A 16,346-nucleotide genomic window follows, 5' to 3' on the forward strand; every position below is an offset into this window, starting at 1 on the left:
GGTTAGGGCTCAATAATAACTTTAAATGTGAATGGATTAAAGCTTCAACCAAAAGATCTATGGTAGCTGAATGGATAAAAACCCCATAACCCATATACTACTATATGCTGTGTATAAGATACCCACCTCAGAACAAAAGATACAGACTGAAAGTGAAGGGATAGAAAAAAAAATTCATGCAAGTGGAAACAAACAAACAAACAAACAAATAAAGCTGGGGTAGCAATACTTATGTCAGACAAAATCAACTTCAAAACAAAGGCCATAACAAGAGGCACAGAAGGTCATTACAGAAAACTAATAGGATCAACCCAAGAGGAGGATATAAACCTTGTAAACATATATGCACCCAACATAGCTGCACCTAAATATATAAAGAAATCTTGGTGGACATTAAGGGAGAGATTAACAATACAGTCAAAGTTGGGAATTTTAATACCCCATTGGCATCAATGGAGAGATCTTCCAGACAAAAAATAAGGCAATAGTGACCTTAAATAACACACTGGATTGGATGGACTGAATTGATATTTAGCAAATATTTTATCCCAAAGCAGCAGAATATACATTCTTTTCAAGTGCACATGGAACATTCTTTAAGATATACTAGTACCACATGCTAGGATATGGTACCTCTTTCTCCCTCTCCTTTCCTCTCTCTGAAATCAATAAGAACATATTTATTTTTATTTTATTTATTTATTTTTGAAATATATTTTTATTGCTTTCAGAGAGGAAGGGAGAGAGATAGAAACATCAATGATGAGAGCGAATCATTGATCACCTGCCACCTACTGGGATTTGAGCCCGCAACCCGAGCATGTGCCCTTGACCGAAATCAAACCCAGGACCCTTTAGTCCACAGGCCCATGCTCTAGCCACTGAGCCAAACTAGCTAGGGCAGTCAGAACATATTTAAAAAAAATAAATGGCATTGGGAAAATTGAACAGATACATGCCAAAAATGAAACTAGATCACCAACTTACACCATACACATGAATAAACTCAAAATGGATAAAAGACTTAAATGTAAGATGTGAAATCATAAAAATCCTGGAAGACACCATAGGCAGGAAAATTTCAGACATCTCTCAAGCAATACTTTTCCTGATATATCTCCTTGGGGAAAGGAAACAAAGGAAAAAATAAACAAATGAGACTACATCAAACAAAAAATCTTTTGCACAGCAAAAGAAACCATCAACAAAATGAAAAAGGCAACCTATTGAATGGGAGAACATGTTTGTCAATGATGCATCTGAAAAGGGGTTAATATCCAAAACATATAAAGTACTCATACAACTCAACATCAAGAAAATAAATAATCCAATTAAAAGTGAGCAAAGGATCTGAATAAGCAATTCTCCAAAGAGGACATACGGATGGACAATAACCATGTGAAAAGATGTTCAATATCACTGTTCAGAGAAATGCAAGTTAAAACCACAATGAGATACCACCTCACACCTTTCAGAATGGCCATCATTAATAAATAAAAAAACAATAAGTGCTAGCAAAGATCTAGAGAAAAGGGAACCCTTGTGCACTGTTGATGGGAATGCAGATTGGTGCAACCACTGTGGAAAACAGTATGGAATTTCCTCAAATATTAAAAATGGAACTGTCTTTTGACCCAATGATTCCACTTCTGGGAATATATCTGAAGAAACTTGAAACACTAACTTGAAAGAATATATATACCTCTATATTTATTGCAGCATTATTTATAATAGCTAAGACTTGGAAATAGCCCAAGTGCCCATTGAAAGATGAGTGGATAAAAAAGCTGTGATATATTTACACAATAGAATACTACTCAGCCATAAAACAGAAGGAAATCTCACCTTTTGAGACAGCATGGACGGACCTGGAGAATATTATGCTAAGTGAAATAAGCCAGTCAGAGAAAGACAAATATCATATATCTCACTTATATATGGAATCTAATGAATAAAATAATTTAACAAACAAAATGGAAAAAGAAACATAGATACATAGAACAGACTGACAGAGGGGAGGAGGGTTGGGGGAGTAGGTTCAAAAAAGATGCAGGGATTAACTAAAAAATTTTTACCTATATAAAACACATAGACAGAGACAACAGTATAGTGATAGCCAGAGGGAAAAGGGTTGGGGGGAGGTGTAAGGGGACAAAGAAGGGATAAATGGGGACAGAGAGATACTTTACTTTGGGCCATGGGCTCATGATACAGTATGCAGATGATGTTTTGTTGAGTTTTACACTTGAAACCTGTATGGTTTTGTTAATGAATGTCATCCCAATAAACTTTTAAAAAAGAAAGAAAGTATCATGGATGTTTTCAGAGGTCATGAGGATTTTGAAACAAGTCTAAGGATTCAGTTAAACATGACTAAACATCCATTCATGGCTGTGTCTAATACTAGTGAGGTTTTTTATTTTGCTTGAGCAAATGAGGAATTGACTTGACTTTAACACAGTGGTTCTCAACCTTCCTAATGCCGCGACCCTTTAATACAGTTCCTCTTGTTGTGGTGACTCCCAACCATAAAATTATTTTTGTTGCTACTTCATAACTGTAATTTTGCTACTATTATGAATCGTAATGTAAATATCTGATATGCAGGATGTATTTAGGCCACCCCTGTGAAAGGGTCATTCAACCCCCAAAGGGGTCATGACCCACAGGTTGAAAACCGCTGCTTTAACACAATTGAGTTGGATTAGAATATTTCATAACTAAAGATACTTAAATTGATGGATAGTTTAACATGTCTATGTATTTAAAGTATATTTAAGATTATCACAAGAGGTTCTTAGAATATTAGGAGTGTGTGTTCTCATTTAACTGCCCTAAGTCAGACTTCCATGATCTGTCACTGGTATCACTGAAATGCCATCTGCCTGTGGTCCCAGCTCTTTGTCTCTCTCCCTCTCTAATCCTCTATGTACGTATGGTTTTCAAAGGGTAATAGGAAGAAAATATTAGAATGTTCTCTTTCAACTTTCTATTTTGTGTTCATTTTTTGAAATGTATAAAATGCATTAATACAGTGTTAGAAAAATATAATCTATAAACATATATTAATGTAGGCAGGGTTCTAACACTTTTAGCTGGTGGAGAGATGTAATAGAAAAAACAAGGAGATTGCTTTAGGCCAGTGCTTCTCAAACTTTAATGTGCATCTGCTCTGGGAATCTTGTTAAAATGCAGATCTAGCAGAACAACAAGCAAACAAAGCAAAACAAAACACAGAAAATAGCATGACGATTGCCAGAAAGGGGGTGGGGGTGGTAGAAAAGAGTAAAGGCGGGATGAATGGTGATGAAAGGAGGTTGACTTGGGGTGGTGAACACAATAAAATATACAGATGATGCATTGTAGGATTGTACACCTGAAACCTATATAATTCTATTAATCAATGTCACTCCAATAAATTCAATAAACATTTTTAAACTGCAGATTATGATGTACTAGGTCTGTGAAGCCTAAAGTTCTGCATTTCTCACGAACTTTGAAGTGACATCGCTGCTGCTGATCCATGGACCACACTTGCAGCACAAGTGCTTAGATAATTGCCAGAGCTGCTCCTGAAATATGCATTTATTCCTATTGTTCCCTAGCTCAGTGCCCCTGGTGCCTTTAGCACAATGGTTCTCAACAGAACTTTGTCTTCCAGGAGACCTTTGGCAATGCTTAGCCTTAGAGACATTTTTTGCACCTTCCCCATCACAACTTGGGGGAAGGCGCTACTGGCATCTATAAGATGGAGGCCAGGGATGTTGCTAAACGTCCTACAATGCACAGGTCGGCCTCACACAACAAAAAGTTAACCGGCCCAAAATGTCAATAGAGGCAAGCTTGAGAAGCCCTGGTTTAGATCAAGTCTACATTCTTAACAAAGTATTCAAGGTCTTCCACAATTCTGTTGGCTTTTTCTTTCTAGGTGCTGTGTGACTTAGCTCACATTCCTCTCATTTTCTACTAGACAGATTCTTATGCATCCTTAAATACTCAATGTCTTCTCCCTTCATGAAACCTTTTTTGACCTTCAAATAAGGAATGTAAAAGACAGCCCTGTGTTTCTGTTTCAGTTGTAACATTCTCTCAAGTCAGCCTTGAATTGTAGCAATGCACAATCTGCAGCCCCCACACTGTGAACAGCTGGATAGAAGATGGCCCAGCTGGGTCTGTGTATCTCATTAGGGCCTAGTAAGATGATAATTAGAATGGATGTAGTCCTTAAATTAATTTTAAGTTTACATATATTTCTTGTGGGGGAAAAACTAAAACATTGGAGACGATCATATTTGGGTTTGCCTTAGTTAAGGTACCCTTACCTAGTCATCTTCTTGAGCTTCCTAAAAATTAGGTTAAGTAAGATTGTGATTGAGATTGTTTATGTGTTTTCTAGTTGAATAATTGTCTTATTGCTGTGATTCTAGATGGGGAAAGTCATAAACAGAATGAGCCTTTTTACAATCAACCTATAAGAGAATTTTGATTGACAAGCATGGGGATTTTAAAAGCTCTGCCTATGAAGGTCATTTGGTGATGGTGGTAGGGAGGAGTGCGTGGGGCCAGGTGCTCTCTGGTTTGCCTCAAACCCTAACTGCCCCTATGTTTACCCAGGTGAAATGTTTGGAAAAGTGTTTAGTAAGGCCCTCCAGAAGTGGCAGCTGATATTCCTGGTTTTCCGTTGCCTGCACGGCTTAAGAATTTGCCACACTACTAAGATAGTGGTGTACAGTTCAGAGACCAGATCCAGCCCATTCATTGCATTTTTCTATGGCCTATGAGCAAATAGTGGTTTTTAAATATTTAAATAGTTAAAAAATATTTAAAAAGGCAAATATTTCCTGACATGTGAAAATTATATGAACTATAAATTTCAGTGTTTATAAATAAAGTTGTGTTGGCTCACAGCCACTTCTATTTGTTTGCCTCTTGTCTATGGGGGCTTTTGTGCTACAAGAACAGAGAGGAAGATAGCTTATGGCAGAGATGGAATGTTGCCTCTGTCCCTGCAGCCACCTCCAGCCCAAATTCTTTACTATCTGGCCATTTATGGGAAAAGTTTGTCATGTGATATATACCCAACTGTATGTATCTATGTTTTCTAAACTGTGCTGAGCTTGACAAATTTGAACCTCATCTGTTTGTTTTGTGGAAAACACCCTGTAGGCTACAGTTGGGATGTCAGTTAGTGGACATTACCATGCATTTGGTTGCTCAAGTTAAAAGCATCATCATTCCGGTCTACTTGGTTCGGTTCTAGAGAATAGGTGTTGATATTTTCTTCCAAGTACCAGGATTCATTCTCATTAAAAATCATGAAATGGAGAACACGGTGAACTATGTTGGCTTTGGTGTTTTTGCGACATACTATCAAAGGGCCTACCAGCCCGCTGTTAAGATCCTGAAGAAACAAAGCAAGATTATTAACCAGGCCCACAACTAAAAATTTCCCCCAATCAATAAAAAGAATGGAATCAAGTTTTGGTTTTAGTGAGATCAGATCCTGAGGGTTTTTTGTTTGTTTGTTTGTTTGTTTGTTTGTTTGTTTTACAGATCCTGAGTTTTTAATTATTAGGATTCTAAGTCTGAGAGTAAGGAACAAAACATGCTAAATCTTTGATTAAAGAAAAATTGTCATCTCATTCATTGGAGTTGAAGTTTAAAGAGAACAACAAACTCCTGGAAGGGATTTTAGACACATTCCTCAATGGATTTAGTTCTATTTTTGAAAATGTAATTAAAGAACAGAACTTTGGTTTTAATTAGAATTCCCTGGCATTGGAGTTGATTGGCAGAGATTCTAAAGGTCTCAGATCCTTTCTCCTGTGATGCCTCTGTTCCCACAGCACCTCCAGCCAGGAGCCTTAGTTTGTTTATATTAATTTTGTTTTGGGGTTGAATGTCTGAGTAGATTTTTGTTCCAGCTACAAAGTGGTCCAAATAACTAAAAGTTCAAAGAGAAAACTCTTTTTAAAAAAAAATGCAAATAAACTAAAACTCCAGAGTTGAGGGTTTTAAAAAATATGTAATCCTATATAATAAAGTGGTAATATGCAAATTGACCATCACACCCTTGCACAAAGATGGTGCCCTCATATGGTCAAAGATGGCCACCATATGATGGCTGGCAGGGGGGGGCAGTTGTGGGCGATCAGGTCAGCAGGGGAGGGCAGTTGGGGGCAACCAGGTCTACAGGGGAGGGCGTTTGGGGGGGACAAGGCCTGCAGGGTAGGGCAGTTGTGGGGGACAAGGCCTGCAGGGGAGGACAGTTGGGGGCAACCAGGCCTACAGGGGAGGGCAGTTGGGGGGGACAAGGCTTGCAGGGGAGGACAGTTGGGGGTCATCAGGCTGGCAAGGGAGGGCATTTAGGGGCAATCAGGCTGGCAGGGGAGCAGTTAGGCATCAATCAGGCTGGAGGGGAGTGGTTAGGGGTGATCAGGCTGGCAGGCAGAAGCAGTTGGGGCAATCAGGCAGGCAGGCAGGTGAGTGGTTGGGAGCCAGCAGTCCTGGATTGTGAGAGGGATGCCCGACTGACAGTTTAGGGATTGGGCCTAAACTGGCAGTTGGACATCCCCCAGGGGTGCCAGATTGGAGACAGTGTAGGCTGGGCTGAGGGGCACCTCCCCCTCTCCCCCATGCACGAATTTCGTGCACTGGGCCTCTAGTATGTATATATTTATTTCTATTAATTATAGAATTTTCAGACTCTGTACTTTGTTTTCTGTTACTCAGATCTGACTCAATGAAACAAAGATGTTATAGTGACATTTTGAAAAATGTCCTAAATATAGGTAATCATAATGCAATAATTTATTCTTGAAAGATGCAAGCCTGTGTAGGATTAAAAGCTGAGCAATATTTAGGTTACTTAATATAAACTTTACATAGAACTAAGATTTTAAAAAAAAAATAAAATAAACTCATTCTTCCTTCCATTATAATTTCTAGGAGGAGATAGAATAAAAACTGAGATTTGATTTAAACTTTACCTTAACCAGGTTCACAGTGGAATAGTAAAACCAAGGTATGCATTCAAAGTCCTTTGAGGTAGGACCAGTTCTTTCAGGAATCTGCCAAATGTATGTTCGGATTCTTCCTAAAAATAGGCAAATACAATGTATTAATATAGAATCTTTTAAACCATACTTCTGTATGGAGAACCAGATAATGAGAGGATGCTATAGCTATGCAAATAATTGGCAACAGAGTCCTCGTTTTGTTTTGTTTTTCCCCCACTCTGGATCTACTGCTCCTAGCTTTGTGATTTTAGACAATGTGTTTATATTTCTGAGTTTCTGTTTCCACATGCACATAAGACAGGAATTTAGAAATCAGATTAGATGATGCAAAAGAAGCCCTTGATGTTGCATTACCTGGGCCATTGGGCAAGTTCAATGTCATTATGATGTTGGTTATTATGTAGTCAGGGTTATTGGAACAAAAACTTACAGCGATTCTGCCATTGAAAAATGTCAGTTATTAAATATCTAATTCATTCATTCAACAAACATTTATTGTTGTGATGATAACTCAGGCGTTAGAATATGACAGACTTGTTTTGAATCCCAGCTCTGAACTTTCCAATTTGTGGATTACGTAGACATCCTTTCCACCCAGAACTATTTGAATGATCCCTGCAGAATGATCCCTAGTGACTCTTGCAGGAAAGTTCTTTTGATGACCCACTCTTACCCCTTGCTGTATAATCCTCCACCTCCCACTTCCAGAGTATTAAATTAATTTTCCTAAGCACCTGTGACATAGTTTTCATCCTTCACTAACCAACCTTATCCCCAGTCTCCCTACTTCCAAGTCTTTAACTACCTACTTACTTTTTACCCTGCCCTTCCAGCACACCACACTTGGCCTGGGGCACAGCAAATACTCAGAAGTGTTTGTGGAATACAGGGAATGTGATCCTTTCCTGATTAATCAGTACATAGTGCTGGCTTGCAAACACCCTTGATAGGCAATTCACATTGCAATATAAGACTGTTTTTAAAATCAAAAGAAAATATTTCAACCACTGTCAAGTGGCTCTTTCCTCGATACCCTTAATTTCTAGAATTTCTTGTTTTTGTGGGGAACTATGGGGGACATCCTGGATACCCCTCTTCGATCCCTCTTTAACAACAAAGGACTGGCTCCATTGGCTGTAAACCCTTCTTGCCAAAACCTGCATCCAATGACTGCTGCAGGGGAGGCAGAATAGAAAGAAGTTTGGGGAAAATTCTGATGAGTGGAGTGAGAAAGTATGAGCCAACATCACAGGCCAATAAACCACTAGGTCCTCTCACCTCCTTTTATGACCAAAGAGAACTAGCTCATGGCAGGAAACCCCTGTGGTGGTCACAGAAGTCAACAACAACAGGACTGGCTAAAACCAGATCATTCCAAGAAAAAAAATGACCAGATACTGATCCAAAGCTCATTACACCATCATTGTAATGGAAACTCACCACAAGTAGAAGGGGGCCAAAGGGGTGAATGGCCATGACACTTCTGGAAAGGACCATATTAGGAACAAGACATCCCCCACAGCAAGAAGACAGAGTCAGAATTTAGCACCACAAAGTTCAGAAATAACCTACCCTTGGAAACACATAAAATCCCAAGAACTGACTTACCCACTGCACAACTCACTTGCGAGTTTCCCCGGTTCACTCAGGCTCTTGCTTCTTTCACAACGGTGCCTGTGTCCTGGCCCCTCTCTTTGTCTCTACCTGAATAAAACTTACTTTCATTCTCACTCTAAATCATTCTTGAAATCTTTCCTTAGGAGCCTGGAGGTTGCCTCACACTGGAAATGTCCCAGGCCATGCTGGTGCAGGGCCAGGCCCTGGCATGGAACCGGTTTGGTGACACAGGGACATACAGGGCCAGCTCTCTCACCCCAACTCAGGACAGTTGGGGCCACCCTCTCTTCAGAACTTCTTGCATGGTTGGCTGTGACTTATATTAAGACTGCATCTCTGTTCAACCTCTCCCCCCTGATCAATTCTGCTTCCTTCTCTTTCTCTCCACTGTCATTGATCCCAAGAGCACTACCTGCACACAAATCTTCATTTCAGAGTCAGCTTCCTAAGCATATGGTAAAACCTTTTCATTTTCTTCTAAGTTGAGAAAGTGAATGGCATGCTCTAAAGTGGTGATGCCTTAGAAATATTAATACAAGAGGTTCACCACTTCCTCTTAGCAGCTCAACTCTATCCCTGCCCCTTCCTCACATACTACATCTTGTACTCAACTCCTACTTTAGCATTTGAGTTGGAGAGATTGAATATAATAATACTTGGCAGCTGGATAGGTGGAGAGGTGGGAGGGAGGTAGCTCTAGAGGAGAAATTGTATACACTGGAAAGTTTTGCTTATGGTGCTTCCTCCTGGAAGCAAACTCAATTTGCAAAAGGAATTCCTCTCCCAAGTTCTTCAGGCCCTTCTTACTAGTCCAGTGATCTTTCTCATCTGGAACTACATCCGTATTTAAGAAGGAACTTTAGCCCCATAGACCTGTATAAAAGCTTTTTTTTCCCCTCTCCCAAAGCAGTTACCTGGCTGTGTTGGGACAACAGCGAAATTCTGTGTTTTTACTCCATGAGCATAAATAGAATATTGCCTTGAGGCTTTATTTTTAAAGATAATCCGGACTTTTTCACCAGGAGTGGCAAATATTAAAGGACCTAGGAAATATAAGAAGAAAAATGTGTAAATAATCTTTACTTATTTTGAATTATGAGTCATCTGTCCTCAAGTATTTACAGAGTAACTTATTCTTATCCTTTTCCTTAACATGTGCCAAATAAAACACAAACACATTTATAAAGTGGATCATTGCTGATTTATAAAACATGATTTTTGCCTGGAAAATTTTAGTCATCTAGAATTTTTATAAGCTTCATCTCCAGAAAACCTACTTTGATGAACATCAGGTAATGCATACAAAAACACACAATTTAGAAATGGAGCACTTTACTTTCTTTCTTGACCCAACATCATCATTTAAGCCTTTAATTCTTTTCTCCCTTCACCCTAGTGGAAAATTGGAAGGAGCTACAAGGCCTTTTTATGACCCAGGGTAATATTCTCTCTGATAGACCAAAGACCCCTTAATTTTACTCTTTCTCTCTTTCATCCCAGGCCAAGAACTGAAGGTATAACATTTGCTCTAAATCTTCTTTCTATTTGAAAGCAGATTGAATTGGTGGCTCTAAAAATTCTGAAACAGAGATGATTTTGAGATGAACTAAACAGTAAGAACTCTCTTCAAACTTGTGCTATAATTACTAAAATCAGAGCCCTGAAGAGACCTGGTGAACACTGACTAAAGCTAAAGTCAACACCTCTTTGACGCCTGTGAAATTCTACCTTCCCAAATGCTGTGCTTGTTTTTCCTTTTATATAAAGTGTTTTCTTTTTTGTTGTATAAATGATAATGGGATATAGAGAGTCATATTGTGTTATTTATCTTGTTGCATTTGGCCAGAATCCTAGAGAAAATAAACATCCAGCTGTTACTAAAGATAGGGAACCACCTACCAGCAGAGGGTACTAGATAGCACAGACCTCCCTGTCTCCCTCCCTCAAAAAGGGGCAAGCTCAAAAGTCCAGAACAATAACCATTCCCTTCATCAGCATGTAAATCCATCTTCTCAGGATCCCATGCCAAAAATGCCCTTTGATAGATACATAGATAGCAGGCACCAAACAAGATTGGGCATATGGAAATACCATGTGACTTCTGGAAATACTAGACAACATATGGAAAAGCCATTTTACATATGAAGTCATCATATGACCTATGGAAATGCCACGTGAAGCCTAAACAATGACATGTGACTTATGAAAATGTTACATGTGAGTGCTCAGTGGTGTAGGTTTCCTAGCTGATCTGTCAAGGTTGGAAGAAAGGGCTATAATTTTCCTCACTCTTGGACAGAGATGAAATTGAGTCGGAACACCAAAGTGTTTAAATTAAAAGCAAATTTAAGCAAAGAAGTCCCCCTGCTCACATAGACAAATTTCTGGGCTTCATTTTAATTTCAATGCAATTATCTCTACATGCTACATCTAAGGTCCCTCCCAGATACATAATTCTTGAATTCTGAGTGCAAGAAGCCAAGTAATGTGAAACTGACCATATTAATTTTCTGCAGTCTCTTTACTTTCCTTTAAACAATACTTGAGCCACTCTTTTTTCCAGTAAAACAAATTAGAGTTAGCATTATAGGCATTTTTCTTTGACAAGATGGAAGTTGACAGTATTCCCAATGTGTGCAACAATCTCTAGTGGCTGAAAACAAGAAGCAAACACCCCAAATCACTCTTACTGTATATCTATACCTAGAATATCCAGATGCTTTTCATCTTCATTTCTTTTTGTTTGCTTTGTGAATGTGATATCATCGTATTGACGGTATACGACTTTCTTATATTTGGACCCAAGAAATGTCCCAATTTTATCCAAATATATGTTTGTTTCACTTTAAGAAAATGAAAATAAAAACAAAACCCACAAAATTAGTTAATTTAACAATTAAATTAGATACATTCTCATATGGAAGAACTTCTTATTGAAATAATGTAATTTATTAATACCTAGAAGCTATTATACCTTGGAAAGTAATTCTTCTTTTTAAAAATATATTCATTCTGGTAAGATTGTTGAATATTTATTCCATACTTTAAAACACATTTTCAGAATAAAATTTTAGTTTTGATAAATGAATAAATAGTAAGAGAGAAAACTATAGTTAAAAATAAAATTTTACTAAAAGGAAAATTAGTGTCTTTAATTTGAGGTTTTCAGAGGAACAGGTGTAGATGGAGATGAATGTGGACAAAAGGAAAATCTGACTGATTCCAAATGTTAAATGTAGCTAAAAATATTTTTATTATACCTCAAAGTGATATAATTGGATGGTAGCACCCATAAGGAAAATAGGATGCAAGAAATGGAAAGAGAAACAAGAAGAAACAATGCACAGAAGAAGTTATTTAGAAATTTAGAAAGATTTTAAGTCATTTGGAATTTAAGATATTATACACACACATTTTGAAGTTATTTGTAACTTCAAAATTTGAATGTATCCTAAACACACACATGCCATAAACACATACCAATCACATACATGCATAGTACACACACATACCATACCAAACACAAAAAATTACAACACACACACACACACACACACACACACACATACACTGAAAAGAAAGGGTGAGAAACTACAGGATGAAGCCTTCCTAGTTAGAGACTGAAGTTATCACCATACTTCTCCTTTCTTTGTAAATGGTGCAGTTCTCTTTCCCACGTCCTGCTAGGAGAATAATTCCACACAACTTCCTCAGCTGCAATATAAAAAATTTTCTCCTTTTGGTACTGCGTTTGATGAGGGTATTGCTCTGAACACTGCCTCACTTTGTATTTATGTTTCATGCCTCCTTGATAATGCTGTGAAGTCAGACAAACCACATCAAAAATTCCTAGAGGTAAATAAGAAAATAATTCATAAAGTTTTGCATTCAGACTTCTTTCTCTCCGTGAAGTCATCTGTAAGATATAAACCCCCAAAGAAATACAGTAAGATAGTTCATTCTTTCACTAATTTTATGAATATTTGTTGAGTATCTTCTTTATGCCAGGCATATTTCCAGGCACTTTAGAAACATCAATAGACACGACAGTTAAAAATCCTTGCCCTTACAGTTTATATTGCAAAGTCTTGTAGACATAGTATAACTTTTATATATGTTGGAAGGTAATAAATGCTATGCATCAAAGAAAAATGTATAACAGTGTAAGGAAGATTGAGGATTCTGGGGTGGAGTGGGCTCAAAGGAGCAATGGACAATGTTTATAGGATGATTAGGATAGGCCTTGATGGGAGGGTGGCATTTGGGCAAAGACTCATGAGAGGTGAATAGTAGATCTAGGGGAAGCAGGTAGCAAACACCCTTATGATGAAGGTCTAATTGGTGCAATTGAGGACCTTATAAGAGGCCCGTGTGCCTAGAGTGGAGTGAGCAAGGGTGAGAGTACCAGGAGAGAAGACTGGTGGGGAAAGGAGGGCTGGGTCCCATGGGCCACTGAAAAGTCTGTTGCCTTTACTTAGTGAAATGGGGAGCCATTGTGGAATTTTGAATTGTTGAGTGACATATGGGCACTCTGGCCTCTGTGCTGAGAATAAACTGTAGTGGGTAAGGTGGAAGAAAGGATACCTGTTAGGAGGCTATTAAAATCATCCATGAGAGATGATGGTGGCTTAGATCATAGAGGTAGTGGAAGAAGGAGTGAAAGGAAGTTGAAAGGATTCAGTTTAATACATTAAAAACTCCAAAGAATAACCATGACCAAAAGAAATCACCACTACAACAACAACAATAAAAAACCCAGCCTGGTTTAGAACAGTGAATTCCACCTGAATTCAGATTGTCTTTTATTTTGGTAAATTTTATGCACATCACATTCTGACCCTGCTTAATATTACCTTCATAGCAATAACTCTCTCTTTCAACTCTTTACATGTTTCTATTGTTGTTATTAATTTTTATGGAGGGTAAGATTCAAGAAGATGGACAAGGAAGAAAAACCTTCAGATTCAGAGGGTTTAGGAAAGAGAACTTGTTTAGGATAAAATGATTCTCATATAGCACAGTGCTTGAAATGTAGTTGATGTCTCCACATGTTTATTAGAAATGATATTGTTTACAAAAGAGAATAAAGAGCAGATGATTTTTTTTAAGTTCAGGGGAAAAGAGAGTAAGGAGTAGGGCTGGGCTGGCAATAACTTGCCACTGAGTAAATGCCTGCAACAGAGAAGAGAGTGTTGGAGAAAATTTCTCCTCCCCCTTAATTGCACTTATTCACAGATTTTGTTTGTTTGAAAAGCAAAATTAAAAGTTTTGGAATATAGAAAATGTAGTCAAATGAATCTGTGGCATTACAAAGAGTTAAGATACAAATCCATGGTATTTATAGAGTAACTAGTTTATTGTGTAGACAGTATTTGATTGATGCCAGTAGTTTTTGATCAAGATAGATGATTTTGTGTGTGTTTGTGAAGTTGGATCTGCAGGATAAAAGAAGACACTAACATTTTCTTTAAAGTCCAACATATTCCAGGCACTTTACTGCATCTTTACTTCTTGTATCTCATGGGATCTGATCATTGCCTATTCCTTTTTGTAAGTTGTAAATTATTACAATGCTTATTTTACAAATGAGGGTGTTAGGTTTAGAATGGAGGCTTGGCTCCTCTGATCCCCACAACAATTCTCTGATATGGGATGTATTTTTAAAAAATATTTTTCAGCAACAATCAAGCTCATTGAAATCAAAACCTCTCCCTTTAGAGCAAAGCTATCAAGGAGAGATATAGGAAAGGAAGGCAGAGAGAGGAGGGTAAGGTAGAAGCAGAAGGAAGTCCTGGGAAACAAATAGACAGGAGAGTAAGAAATGCAGCAGATAGTTGAAAAAAGACAAGGTCAAATGCTTCAAAACATCTTCACTGTTTTTGAGTAGTGTGGGTTGGTTTAAAGCCTGGAGCCAGGAAGAAAAAACTGGGAGAGAATGAGAAAATTTTTATGCACAGGAAGATGACATACCAGTGTTCTTATAAATTAAATGGAAAAGAGCAACAATTTTCCAAGAACTATTTATATAATTTCTCTTTTTCTCCTGTACAAACAATATCCAGTGCATATAATGACACTGTTTTTCATACTTTAAACATGTTCCTGGTTGAAGGAGAAGATTTACCACTTACCTGTGGAATCAGGTGTCATTAAAAGTGTCTCGGAAGTGTGGGGGAACAAGGCCACAGTGTCCCCCCTTTCTCCTGCGGAAATGAAGGTATTTCCTGAAAAGTATATCCCATGTAAGTCCTGCTGTGATCCCACACTAAGTACGTGCCAGGAAATGTTGTCTCCTAAGCACATATCCAGTCCTGGCAGATTTCCATACATGTATCCATTTATGGCTGCAAGACATTTGAGACAAAGACAAGAGAATTGAATTTACTGACATGTCCTTTATTATTTTTTTAATCCTAACCGAGGATATTTTTCCATTGATTTCTAGAGAGAGTGGAAGAGAGAGGGAAAGACAGAGAGAAATATCTATGTGAGAGAAACACATCGATTGGTTGCTTCTTGCAGGCGACCCAACCAGGGCCCAGGTAGGGGAGGAGCCTGCAACCTAGGGACGTGCCCTTGACTGGAATCAAACCCGGGATCCTTCCGTCCACAGGCCAATGCTTTATCCACTGAGCCAAACCGGCTAGGGCTACTGACATCTCTTGAAATGCAACAGAGAACTAGTCATAAAGCAATTCATTCATTTAAGAATATTAAGATGACAGGAGACAATCCTTCCCTTTTAGATTTCAGAAAACTAAGACCAGAGGAGCAGTTAAGTGTTCAGTGCCATTAAGCTAGTGAATGGAAGTGTTAAGAGCAGAGCACAAGTCTCCAGACCAATCCTTTTCCCACTACATCTAACACTATTCCAAAACTACCAACCAACCAACTCAACAAATACCTCACCCAACTACTTCACTAATTTGTCAATAGAAAAATACAGGACTTTTCTGTCTTACATGTAGTTATAACTAAACAATATATTGCACGAAAACGGCATTGTAAATATTTGGTAAATTGAATTTAACATAATAACCTTGGTAGACAATATTTTTATTGGGAAATTATACTTAAATGTAACATGAAACATATTAGCCAACCATTGGGCCATGCAATGTGCATTTAAAAAAATTATCTGTAATTCCTTAGGCATAATGAAATTAAACAACTGCTTAATATATCTATCTTGTAAATTAAAGGTTTTCTTACAGTACATTAAGTTAGAATCGTGGAAACTTTGATCCTCTTTATCCACATTTTCAGGTTCTGTGGTAAATGTTCTAATATTTTCATCCAGGAGATGACTTTCATTTTCATCAAATACTGTAGCAAGTAGGTAAAACTCTTTGTCTATTCCCTTCTGCGAATGAGAATAGAAAAAAGAACAGACATGAAGTATAGATGGTCCAATGATTGATTTGAATACAAGATTTTATATACAATGAGATTTGTGTACTCCTAGAAATTGTGATCCATTGACCTCCCCAGTTACAGGCATTTATATGAAGGCATGAATCCCAATGAATGGATTTATCAGAACTAACAAGTTGGGGAAATCTCTACAGCTGTTTTCATTTAAAGCTCTTACTCTAGGGATCTCTACATCTGAAACGTTATAAAAATAAATTACATAATCAGATAATCACAGATAGTAACTTTTCATAGCATGTTTTATAGAAAGTAAGTTAAATAAAATGTTTTTAATTC

The 16,346-nt window shown here is 37.8% G+C and overlaps 1 protein-coding gene across 1 annotated transcript in view; it reads right to left on the reverse strand.

The window, feature by feature from the left end:
- Window positions 1-16,346, reverse strand: part of LOC139003735 (ceruloplasmin-like) — a 48,499-nt gene that overhangs the window by 13,127 nt on the left and 19,026 nt on the right. Inside the window, exons 10-16 of the mRNA XM_070405949.1 lie at window positions 15,849-15,999; window positions 14,768-14,980; window positions 12,275-12,485; window positions 11,340-11,479; window positions 9,551-9,679; window positions 6,990-7,096; window positions 5,200-5,401 (exon numbers count right to left, since the gene is read on the reverse strand). Of these exons, the coding sequence (XP_070262050.1) occupies window positions 5,200-5,401; window positions 6,990-7,096; window positions 9,551-9,679; window positions 11,340-11,479; window positions 12,275-12,485; window positions 14,768-14,980; window positions 15,849-15,999 (1,153 nt within the window). The remainder of the gene's footprint in view (window positions 1-5,199; window positions 5,402-6,989; window positions 7,097-9,550; window positions 9,680-11,339; window positions 11,480-12,274; window positions 12,486-14,767; window positions 14,981-15,848; window positions 16,000-16,346) is intronic.

Source organism: Myotis yumanensis, unplaced genomic scaffold (assembly GCF_028538775.1).
Source record: "Myotis yumanensis isolate MYYU_CA2020_CCGP unplaced genomic scaffold, mMyoYum1.0.hap1 SCAF_2, whole genome shotgun sequence".
Lineage (NCBI taxonomy): Eukaryota > Metazoa > Chordata > Mammalia > Chiroptera > Vespertilionidae > Myotis > Myotis yumanensis.